The following is a 12,618-nucleotide window of genomic DNA, read 5'->3' as shown; positions in this document are numbered from 1 at the left end:
AGCCTTCCATATACTCAAGGGAGAGCACAACGTACAGATTTTGCAAACCTTTTAAACAAGTTCTGCTGTGCCCAAGGTAGTGTGAGAGATATATGGATCTAGAGAAACAGCCAACATCCTTACAAGTCCCCAGCAGTCTCATACCTGCCTTGTTACAGCATTGTCTCTGGAGTATCGCAGTCAGTCTCCTGTCTCCTCAAGACCCATTCTCTCTTCCCTACCTGATCCTGAGGTCCCAAAGAACATCTCCATTAAGAAAGCATGGTCCAGTGTTCCTTCTTTCCCTATAGATGTTCTTTTGCCTCTACACATCCAAGTTTTTGAAGTAAAGCACCACTACTTGGTTTGTTTCCTTGTTTGTGGAATTTCCACTGTCTAAAACTCCTTCCCTTCAAACAACCTGGCAGAGTTTGCTCTCCAGGTATTATCCTTTACCTACCAAAGGCCCAGCTAGTCTCAATAATTTCCAATAGATTTTTCCAGACGACGGTGGAGGAAGCTTGTCATTGTACTTTCAACAATCAAGCAATGTCATAACATTAGCCAGGATTTAGAAGGTGTAGAAGATTTAGAAGGTGTAGAAGATTCCCTCAAAAAATCATGCAGGCAAATAGACCAACTGACTTGGTAGCCAAATGTAGCCAGAAACATTAATCTGAGCATGGGGTTGCTCAGCTGGATTGGATTTGATGCAAACTGAGTGAATTAACTACATCTATCCTTTGGAAATCCTTGAACTAAACAACTGAGGCAGTAATAGATGAATTCAGTGGGATTTTTGGAAGTTAGACAATATATGTTTGCATACCTGACTGTTGACAAAAGGATAAGTTTGAGGCACTTTTGTTTCACTACTGTAATCCATGGTAACGTGATAAGTAATATATGGTAATGCATGTGTGGCAATACATGGCTGTGTTGTAATACAGGATCCCTACGTATTATCTATCAAGAAGTCAGCTCTTACACCCTTGTATTTCACAGCAATAAAGTGTATGCCATAAGAACTGTCAGATGGATAGGATCTGGTGGGAAGACTGGGCAATACTAACTGTTACAACTGTATTATTATTATTATTATTATTATTATTATTATTATTATTATTATTATTATTATTATTATTATTTAAATTTCAGTTATGTGATTTTATCATTTGAAAACACTGGAGAATACATGGACATGAAACAAGCTGATACTACCCAGTATGTGCCAATGCTGGAAAGGAAGGAGGGGTCTAAATATTCTGATATTCAGAGATCTGTGTATGATCGACCAGCTTCGTATAAGAAGAAATCTTTGTCAGGTAATGTAGAATTGTTCCTTCTGAATGCACTGTTAAACAACTTTTGCATAAACGTGTCTTATTTTTGCCATTTATGATATGGACGTAAAGCACTCAGCTGTGTTCTGTAAGCATGTGAGTATCAGCTGTAAGCTAAAAGCTGGTGGTAAGACTGTCAGTGTTGGTGGCAGGAGCGCATGCTCCTGGGGCAGAAGGGTAGAGCTGCAAATTTCCTTCTGTGCTGAATTGCAGAGGGGACGTGTTCTGCAGCAGGGCTATAGACAGTCTTTGGAGGCAATGATTTCATTAGTCTGAAAGATTTTGAGCAATAGGAATGAACAATAATAATAGTAATTTATATCGCTCTGTTTCCACTTACATTTCACATTAGCTGACACTTACTGAATGCAGAACACTCCCAAATATTTTCCTGAATTATGTAATGAAGATAATGAATGCATCCCATTCCCTGTCCCTGTTCTCAGAAACTAAATATGCTTTGCTTTAAAAATAGGCACAGTCACTTCTGGCCCTAGGCCTTAGGAACTGAAGCATATCCAGTCCCAGATTTACCGGGCAGACTAATGCACTCATATTGTGCTCTCGGACAGTAGGGATAAATGAATCACTAAGTTTTGACTGTTTTTTTTTGCTGACATCTTTCATAAAAAAATAAATTTGTTGCCATAAAATTCCTGACCCATTTTGCTGGTATTGGATTTGTCCCAGTGAATACTTTCTGGAAAACATAACAGTGTTCAGCGACAGTACATGGATAAGAAAGTACGTGCATACACAAAAACCTGACAGAGGTACCACCTCTAAATAAATATTTTTGAACCACACACTCAGTATTGCAAACAACTTGTATAACACTTTGTTGGGCCTTTTTAATTTCTCCCTTTTCTGCCATTCTGTGGTGGAAAAAATGCAGACAGGAGAAAAAACAAACCCTATATTTAACACAGTGCAGTGTGTGAGTGGCTGATGAAGATGTTAAAAGTGTTTAGTTATTATAAAAAGCCTTTGGTCATGGTACTCTGTTAAAGTCATCAGCTCAGAATCATGATAGGTAGGGGAAAATGAATGTTGCTTTCACACTCTACAGCACAAACATATTTTTTTCTCTCTTTTTCAATAGAATCAGAAGTCAAAAACCTTCTTTCAGATGACAGTTCGGAGGGCCTCAGCCTACTGGATTTGCTGAGCTTCACCTACCAGGTCGCACGGGGAATGGAATTCTTGGCTTCTAAAAATGTAAGTAAATAAAACATGTAAGAAAGTGTCAAAATGTCTTCAGCTGTGAGTTTCAGTTTAGATTCTGAAAACATGACACAGTATAATATTCTTCTGGGGTTCTGGGCAGCTCTCTCACTCACCTGGAAATTGAGATCACCATGGTTAGAAAAATCAAAGCAGCATCTTCTTTCTCCTTTGTAGCCTGTGGCATTTGTGGAGTCAGAGTCCTGGAGAAGGTGGGGGACCTAGGTAGAGACTGGGTGGAGGGTCCGTCCAGCCACAGGCCAGCATGCTTAGAAGCACAGACATATCACTAGCACATGATGGGTGGAGGGGGAAACAGTGGCATCCTCCTCACTGCAGTAACCCCACTTCGAGCCCCTGCTGTCTCTGGGGACTCGTGCCTCCATGCCCCTGTTAGAGGGCAGGACTGGTGGCTGTACATTAGAAGATCTTGTAAAGACTGTGCCCAGAAAGCCAACAGAACTGGATGTTTTCAGAGGGCTCTGCAGGGGAAGTGGCCCTCCTGGAATTATCACGTCCTTCAACTACTTAATTTCTCTCCATGCAGTGCGTACACCGTGACTTGGCAGCTCGTAATGTCCTTCTGGCTCAAGGAAAAATCGTGAAGATCTGTGACTTTGGGTTGGCTAGAGACATCATGCATGATTCCAACTATGTCTCCAAGGGCAGCGTATGTACTTCTTAATCTCCTGAGCTCTGTTTTAATGGCAATGCGAAGTGTCAGCCTTAAATGTTGGTTAGCAGTGGTGGTTACACTAATTGACTGTTGCGATGAGCACTCCTGAGAACAATTTTTCTTCAGTTCATTAATTCACAGAATTTTCCTAAGTCTGCTTGAAAGCTGGAAAGCTCTTGGCCACACTTAGTGCTTCACAGGCTTAAATTTTAACTGGCAAGTTTTGTGACTGAGTAGATTAAGGAACTGTTACTGTGATATGTAAAGTAGTAATACATCAGTCAATGACATATCAAATCTAGATCATCAGTGCCACCCTATGCACTGTATCTCCAATCAGCCTAGTCATTTGCTAGTAACATGAATACAGTTACAGCTTAATCAGTTCTTTTGGGGAGCAAAGAGTAGCTCTAATTGCTTCTAATCCTAGCACCTCTGTGTGACATGGAATTAAAAATAAATACTAGCCATGTTAACACAAATTTTCTTAAAAACAATGAACTAATCCTGGCTATCAAACAACAACTGTAATGGGAAGTATTTCTTTAATAACTAACCTGTGTGCTTTGGGGTCTATTTCTTTTTGCTACAGACTTTTCTCCCAGTAAAATGGATGGCACCTGAAAGCATTTTTGACAATCTGTACACAACATTAAGTGATGTCTGGTCTTATGGCATTCTGCTGTGGGAAATATTTTCTCTTGGTATGTACTGTGAACACTTTCTTTTGTGCCATAATTAAGTTTTTTCAGTCCAAGCTGTTCCACATAAAACACTTCCAATTCTACAGTAGAAATATATGCATGAAATCAACTTTTAATTATTCTTCTATATGGGGTTTCAGGTCCCAGAATTAGGTGTGAAGTAAGAAGTGCTTTCTCTATTATTTTTTTTTTCAAGATACATTTTAACATTTTTTGCTAGAAAACTGAAAGCACTGACTGGAAAGCTTTTGTGGAAAAATATTGGTGTCTCCAGGCCAAGATGAAATTTCCGGCCAAAACACAGAGGAACAAGCTTTCCCCATGTGTCGGGGAGACTCGGCTGCATCCCAGCCGAGTGGCTGTTTTGAAGCAGTCTCTTCATATATGTTTCAAAAGATCCTGTCTTAGCCCCATTACTGAACAAAAACAAATGTCAATCTTCTGGGACACTGATTTCTCATTTCCAGGTCAGCACTGTTCACACAGTTGGTTTATGGCAGTGTAAAGTGGTTATGACAACATATAGCAGTTAGAGACAATGTACAGTTCCCAGCTGGGAACAGCCTGGCTCTTGACTCAGGCTGATTAATTAGCCTCCCGGGTGGGTGGCTGGCCTGCTTCAGCAAGTGTGCTTTGCCCAGATTTACTCAGAGCAGAATTAATCATGCCTGTATGGTATCTACTACTGCCCCATGGCAACCCCAAGCTTAATGCTATTTTCTAGAATAAGCTGTCATGTAGCTGCTTCTCAAAAAAAAGCAAACAAACACCACCAACAAAAAATAACAAAACAACACAGCAATTGCACCACTACTTATGGTATTAATTACTGTAATCTCTGGGCATTGTACTATCCATTCACCAGCATCCCTAGGAAACACAGAAGTGCCACTGTATAGATGGGGAACTGAGGCACATTTGTCTGTGCTTCATTGTCCTGCTTGTAAGGTAGGGTCTGAAGCCTAGTTTGAGGTAAAAACCTTGCTTTTGAAAGGGATGAGGTCTTTGGAGGAAATATTACAGCATGCATGCCTGCACCCAAGAAAGTTGTTCTTTCTTGGAAAGCAAAACACAGTCACAGGCAAGGGACTTGTCCAAAGTCACACAGAAAGCCAGCAGCAGAGCAGAGCAGTGACCTTAGGTCTGTCAAATGCAGGCTGATGACCCAATCTGGGTGTCATCCAGACTCTATGCCCAGTCAATACACTTTAGAAACACTGCAAAGGTATTTTTTTAAAGTGGTTCCCACTTCAAAATTTCCCAGCCAATGTTTCACATCAGACCATTTCAGAAAGAAATTGCAGCTGATGCAACACAATGTACTTCAGTTATTCTTTTTTTGTCTACTTCAGTTTACTTTCATTAATTTTAATGGCACGTCAAACCATGGCATTAACACTTTTTGGCCTGAGCAGCAAGTCAGTATTTAGAGAAAAGGTCAATGTTTCAGTTCTATAAGCAGGTTCCACTTTAGAGCCACTTAACATTGCAAGTAATGAATTAAAAAGCTTCAGTTCTATGCAATCACACCCTTGCAGAGAGGAAAGAATATTTTGCACATGTAGGCACACAAGCCTGCACACAGCTTCCAGGCTTGTTAACTATAATTTTTATTAACAGTTCTGATCTCACATCACAAAACATAAAATGATCAATAACTGGAATAGATATATTGGCCTCTGAGCAGTTCTTAAAAAGCCTTTAAAACCAAGCTGCTCTCACTCATCTAAACTCTTGTGTGTCCTCAGAACTCTCTAAAATTTAAAATACACCCTAGTGGAGTATTAACCAGACAAATGAATTGTGTGGTTTTCCCCAAGTCAGCATCTTTATATAGTTCAGCAAACACCCGCTAATTGGTATTTGTGGATTTGTGAACATTTTTAATATCATAAGCTGCGATTTATTGCAAGGTTGCAAGTATTAGCACAATGTAGAATAGTATTGTTTCTTCTGTTTTATCTGCAGGTGGCACACCATATCCGGGCATGATGGTTGATTCTACTTTCTACAATAAGATAAAGAGTGGCTACCGAATGGCAAAACCAGATCATGCTACCAATGAAGTGTAAGTGTGTGTTTGGCTTTCCCATGCCTGGACAGACTGGACAGTTTTGGTTTCAGTTTTCACTTGATAACTCATTTTCCCTCCCAGTTAATTTGTTTTCCATCTTATCTGCAGGTATGAGATCATGGTGAAATGCTGGAACAGTGAACCAGAGAAAAGACCCTCTTTTTACCACTTGAGTGAAATCGTGGAGAGCTTGTTGCCTGGAGAGTACAAAAAGGTTTGTTTTTTTTTTTTTTCTGCATACATTTTTAGAGGGAGTTGTGACTGTTGTTCAGCCATCAGAACCACTGGACTGACACATCCTAACCTGCACGAATTACATGAATCAGGCAGGGGCATTGCATGTCCTGGGGACGTGAAGCTGAGGTTACCAAAAGAAGCAATTCTACAGTTTTAGGTGGGAAGCAGAACTCTCTATTTCCAATGAAATCCTACTGACTCAAGGTTTTTAGTGGAGGATTTTTTTCACGTATTTTCATGGGATTTTCCAGGCAGTGAAAGTATTCCAGAAAAGGAATTACTTGGCTCATATGTACAATCTTACTCTCTCCCTCTTTGGACCCTGCCTCCATTCACCACCAGGTTTTCCTCTCAATCTCCTAACACCTCTGTAAAAGCTTTTCCTCCTCCATCATTTAGTGCTTCATTTCCTAATTTCATTTCCCAAACGTTCCCTCTCTCCCTACCCCTCTGTCACACCTACTTGACTGCTTTGTTCTGCCACACTCACTCCGGCATCTTCTAAAGCCAAATTGTCACTTCAAAATCCCAGTCACTTAAAGAGGCTGGGCTTCTCCATATGGTGTTGCAGGCTCAAAGTGCAAATAATGAATTAATGAATGGGTTAATGAATCACTGTTACCCAGCTGAAGAAAAGCAGTCTTAGTGAATAACATCTAATGAGGGGTTTGAAATGAATATTTTCAGAGCTATGAGAAGATTCACCTGGACTTCCTGAAAAGTGATCACCCAGCTGTCACACGCATGAGAGGGGACTGTGACAATGCTTACATCGGTGTCACCTACAAGAACGAAGACAAGTTAAAGGACAGGGAGAGTGGATTTGATGAGCAGAGGCTGAGTGCTGACAGCGGGTACATCATCCCCCTGCCTGATATTGACCCTGTTTCTGAAGATGAGCTTGGCAAGAGGAACCGGCACAGGTGGGTGTGATTTTCAGATCAGGTGGCCCATTGTCACCATTCTGGGTCCTCTTTGGTGATGTGCATTAATGCTTTTTAGCAACCTGTTCCATAAATAGTTTCATTGGCTCTGTTGGAGTTACTGTCTAGGAATGTCCCTTGTAACTATGGCAATATGACTAGCCACAATATCTTCAATGGGAAATACCTTATTTTGATGCTTTTGTGATTGCCAGGGACACAGGGTGCTCCTGTGTGTCACTGGGACTCTCTTGTTAGCTTGGCCAAGTCACAGCAGCTGTCTGAGTGCTCTGTGGGCACATTTTTGTCCTTACAACTCAATGTTTTGGAGCTGCCTTTCAGGTCTCAAGGGACTGGTTAGTTCTCTGTGAGACCAACTCCAAAATTCAGATTTTTTTGTCTTTTTTTTTTTTTTTTTTTTACAATATTTTTTCATTGACAGCAGTCTGTCCAGGACCTTTTACTGCTTCCTAACGCATGTATACGAATGACTCCACTAAAGCACAGCATTGTCTAACCCCTACTGTGAATGGCAGTAACTTAATGCACCACTGCCTTTTCAGCAGCATTGCATACAGAATTAGCAACCTAGAAACTTATTTTTTAGACATCTTTGCACTGTTTTCAGTAACAGGGCAAATGAAGTCTCTAATAAGTGCCAATGAGATTAAGATTTATTAAGTCCATCATTTATACTCTGTATTAATCTATTTATTATTATTATTATCTCATTCTCACTCAGCCTCTCTAGATTTACCTAACTGTCCCAGCACCATCATAATGATATTTTCATAACGAGAGAGAAAGTGCTTGGAGGAGCATACTAACAACCTCCTCCATTGAATACCAAGGTGGTTCATTACTCTTGAGATATAAGGTGTGTCACAACCTAGGAAACAGGTGGTCAGAACCACCTAAGATTGTGTCATGCATCAGAAAGCACATGGGGAGGTAGTGTTCAATTCTGCTAGAAATTGGGGCACTTACCTGGCCACATTTGTTGCACGTTTTAACTCTGAGATGTTTGTCTCTTCCAGTTCCCAGACATCTGAAGAAAGTGCCATTGAAACTGGTTCCAGTAGCTCTACTTTTATCAAGAGAGAGGATGAAACCATTGAGGACATTGACATGATGGATGACATCGGGATTGACTCCTCAGACCTGGTAGAGGACAGCTTCCTGTAACCCCACGGACACCTTCTAGTTCTGCACATGGGGAAGCTTGCCGTGCTGTCTACAGACTTCTGCTCCACAGAGAAAACCACTTTATTGCAATGTCAAGGATGTGAAGAGAAGATGGATTTGTACAGAGAAATCCCAGTGATGGGCACGGGAATCAACCTGAGTGTGAATGAGAGAGACGTGTTGAAGATGGATTTTTTTAGTGTTGCTTCTTGCAGTACTTCATTAGCATCTCAGTGTTGTTTGCCATTCAAACTGATAGGAGGGAGAAAGAAAAGGCCACAAACAGACCAGTTTCGTGTTTCAAGGGCATTCCTATGACTTTGATGTATAGAATTTCCACTGCAGCAATACTTCACCATTGTAATTATGTAAATAACTGTCTACTCAAGGATCTTCTGAGGTGCACATTGAACACACTCCATGGATTTTAGAAGAGATTGCTCATGAATTTTGTGTACTTCCTCCCTCAATCTCAATGTCAGCTGCTGTTGAACTATCATGTGAATTGAAGAACATGCAAAAACCACTTTTGGACCAAAAGGGTCTGAAACCACAAAAAAACTGACCGGTACTAAAAAAACATGTTACTTTTAACCATTAATGCAAGGGGAATAATAATAATAATAATAATTAATAAAAAACAGTCTATAATAGGTGTTAGAAACCTAGCAAGTCTTTATTAACTATAGAAGATAGCTGTTTTCATGATAATACTACTACTGTTTTCAGTAACACTAAGTGTATATTTTATAATTCATTGTCCTTCAGTAAAAGCACAGTCTCAAGAAATTATATAAAGTGCGATAAAAAAAATCTGACCTGAAAAATTTTAAGAAATAATCCTTTTATCTGGCTGTGCAGAGTATGGTAATTGCTCTGATTAGCTAAAACTACTTTAATACGGAGAAAAATTTGGATCTTATAATACACTAAGATTTAGTTTTTTATCACGGACAGAGTAGCTTTTCTAATCAGATGTACTAGAAGCAGTTATTGTCCTGCAATTAAGTGAAGTTATTTTTTTTTTTTTAATTTAAATTTATGTCAGATTTCTAGGATGGAAATTATCGTAAACCACCAGCAACATCACATTGTTTAGTATTTCATTTGGACTCAAAAGAAATCTTACCCTGGGTTTAGCTGTGAAGAATCAATTTGATATTTGAACTGCTCAAGGAACAAAGACATCTCTCCCAGCCTCAAGCTTCAGATTAAATAAGCAGAAATAATTCTGCAACAAGTATCCTTGTCTTAGTTTTCAGGTTTAAACAAGAGCAGAAATCTCTGACTTATTATCTTTGCAGACTAATTACAAATGGTAATTGCTTCCAAGTGTGCTTTTTGGAAGAAGGTGCATGAAAATGAACCTGATCTCAGCCTCCAATAGTTATTTTTGACACCACTTATATGAACAAAGTATTATGATTACTGCTATCACTATACAATGTGTTATTGATATATGATGTTTTGGAAGACTTACATGTGAAAAAAGGTACATCACTGCAAAGGGCCCCATACTTTCTGGTGCTCAGCTTTCAAACTTAACCCTAATTCAGTGTGATGAGCACCTCGCAGGAGCGCTCAGCATCTGGCATTACACAATCAATGCAAACGTGGTGTAAGTTCATCCCTGTGTTGCAGTATTTTTCCTAGGAAGTATGAAGATGGACCAGCAGTAACTACAGCACATGCTACCTGGATCTGAACAACTAAAGTTTAACTTGAAATGGCTCTAAGGAAAGCTACACTACTCCCCTTGGCTTCACTAGTGAATGGTTGTGGATCAAATGAAAGCAAATTTAATATTGTCAGTGTTACAGGAAAATAATTCTGGATCTGGGTTTCAAAATGTCACCTGGCTGAGGCCACATACAAATGCTCTGCAAATGTGGAAACACAACCTGAAGCAAGGCACCTGCATTTCCAGCCGTGGTGATGGCTGACAATCAGAGTGAACCAAGAGCAATGGTGCATCTTCCATTTCCTGCAGTCAACAGATCAAGACCGAGCATCTTTCTGGGAGCTGTGCTTTAGCCAAACACGCCACTGAGCTCTGTATGGGGACAACTGTGAAATATAAAGACTCTTAATATAGCCAGGACACACAAGGTGATGTAAAGCCCCCCTCCAGCTATGAACTATGAATTGAGGAAACACAAATTGTCTATTGGATATCCCAGATATCTGAATGGCCACTTGAGACCACACAAGTGCCTTAATTTGCATGTGTAATCGTTACAACTACATGCTCAAATTAGGCAAGCAATTTCACCTGCATTTTTGCACATGGCCTAGTGATCTTCAGGGTTTGAAAATCAGGCCCAGCACGTTTTATTTACCAGTTACTGGAATACAAAGGACATTTTCAAGTAGTCTCCCCTTCCCCTCACTGGTTTCATTCCGTACCACACAACACATCTTGGGGCTAGACCCAAACGGTGGATGCGAACCAGAGCCAGCTCACTTTCCAATGCCTGGGAATGACAATTTTCCATTCTCTCATGAATATTGTGTACATTAATTTCATCTGTGGCAGAGGTCTAGCCAAACCCAGCTCACTTCAGAGTGGAATCAGATAAGCTGGCCTGGAAACTAGAATGAGACGTGAAGGATGATTCCTTTAGTTTTACAACATTTTCAGTACTACCGACTTTTTCTTTTATGGCTTAATTTTTGAGAAGCCACTGGAAGAGATATTCCCAAACCTTTTTCTAGGGTAATTGTATAATGACAATCAGCGTTAGCCTATGAAACACAGCTTTTGATTTGGAATGGCCAACCAATTCCTTACAGTGTGGTCTTCAACTTGTACAAAAAGGTCCTATTTCATGATGAAGGACGTGAGATATGGTGATGTTATACATCAATATGTATATAAGTATTTTTATATAGACTTTTAGAATACTGCCAAAACATTTATGACAGCTATATCACTGCCTTTGTTTATATTTTTTTTTTACTGTGATATATTCCACAGGCACGTTAACTGTTGCACTTTGAATGTCCAAAAGTTATATTTTAGAATAATAAAAAAGGAAGTGTTTCCAAAATGGTGGCTGTTGTGAAATGTTTGAAAAAGGGCAAACTGGCCTGAGTGATGGTAGGCACAAAATGTATTACAAAATGCCCCTGTTGATATTTTGTCTTTGAAAAAAAAAAAAATCCTGTAAATTAAGATCTCTATATTTCAATAAATGATATATAATTTAAGGATATGTGAGGGGTCTATATTCACTTATTGAAAGGTGGTTATAAGGAGTCAGTCTTTCTTTTTTTGTTTGTTTGTTTTTTCTTTTGTCTGAAGCTCTTGATGAATGTAGAGGATTAGATGATCCTGTTTTTACATGGCCATGGTTTCTCTTCCTCTAGCCATGGATGTACATATTTTTTTAAACCTGAGCAAATCTTCCTTACGAATCCAAACAAATTTTGCTCTGTGATGGTGAGCTACCACAGGAATTAATATAACTGAATGAGAATTTGGGAAGAATCACATGATATCAGCTTGAAAACAGAATTAAACTCATCTGATGAGCTCCCTGCTCTGGAAACTGTCCCTGTTTGCCAGCAGGAGCTGGGAAAGGCTTGCAGTGGGGAAGCCCTGAGAAGGGGCACATTAGCAGCCTCCTGTCCAGGGAGCAGTCACTTTTGTTCAAACACTCTTTGAGGTGAACCCTCCATCTAATATCTCCTCCTTCACCAGTTCCTCACAAAGCAAAGCTCCTCCTCACATCAAGCAGGGTGCAGCAGCCTGAGCCCTTGCCTTAGGCTCAGCAGATTACTTCTTTTTTGCACTCTTGCCAAAGAGGATTCTTTATCCCACAGCACTGTGTGGACACACAACAGTTGTCACCACATCAGGGGATGGGGAGAGAGTCATGGCAGTGCTGTGACCTTACATCTTCTGTCCTTCTCAGCTGTGTGCTTGCTGGTCTGCAACGCCAGCATCTGTGTGAGGCATGGGGAGTGACACACTTATTAATCCTGATGCCCCATTAAGGGGGTGATGCACAAATCCCTTTCTGCCCCCTTCTTTCCCATTGCAGAGCAGGAACACACTCACCACTGTGTCAAGTATGACTGCATTCTTGTGTTCACGCTGGGAGCACTCCTGCTGAAGTAGACCCATCCTGCACAAAAGCCCAGACTCTTGCTGCACTGGAGACCACAGCCAAGGTTTCTCCAGCAGTTATGCTAATGTTCCCACTCCCTCTCTCAAGATCTCTGCATGTATTTGGCTGAAAATCCACCAAGGGAGCTTGCTGGCCTGCGG

At 40.3% G+C, this 12,618-nt stretch overlaps 1 protein-coding gene across 2 annotated transcripts in view; it reads left to right on the top strand.

Moving 5' to 3' along the window:
• PDGFRA (platelet derived growth factor receptor alpha) overlaps positions 1 to 11,560 on the top strand; it is a 34,866-nt gene extending 23,306 nt beyond the window's left edge. For both annotated transcript variants that reach the window (XM_032185991.1, XM_032185993.1), the window contains exons 16-23: positions 1,138 to 1,304; positions 2,425 to 2,540; positions 3,094 to 3,216; positions 3,815 to 3,926; positions 5,895 to 5,994; positions 6,109 to 6,214; positions 6,925 to 7,160; positions 8,198 to 11,560. In XM_032185991.1, coding sequence (XP_032041882.1) covers positions 1,138 to 1,304; positions 2,425 to 2,540; positions 3,094 to 3,216; positions 3,815 to 3,926; positions 5,895 to 5,994; positions 6,109 to 6,214; positions 6,925 to 7,160; positions 8,198 to 8,345 — 1,108 coding nt within the window. In that variant the 3' untranslated portion in view covers positions 8,346 to 11,560. The remainder of the gene's footprint in view (positions 1 to 1,137; positions 1,305 to 2,424; positions 2,541 to 3,093; positions 3,217 to 3,814; positions 3,927 to 5,894; positions 5,995 to 6,108; positions 6,215 to 6,924; positions 7,161 to 8,197) is intronic.
• The last annotated feature ends 1,058 nt before the right edge of the window (positions 11,561 to 12,618 follow it).

The sequence above is a fragment of the Aythya fuligula genome, chromosome 4 (assembly GCF_009819795.1).
Source record: "Aythya fuligula isolate bAytFul2 chromosome 4, bAytFul2.pri, whole genome shotgun sequence".
Classification (NCBI taxonomy): Eukaryota; Metazoa; Chordata; class Aves; order Anseriformes; family Anatidae; genus Aythya; species Aythya fuligula.
This window is presented reverse-complemented; position numbering and strand designations above follow the sequence as displayed.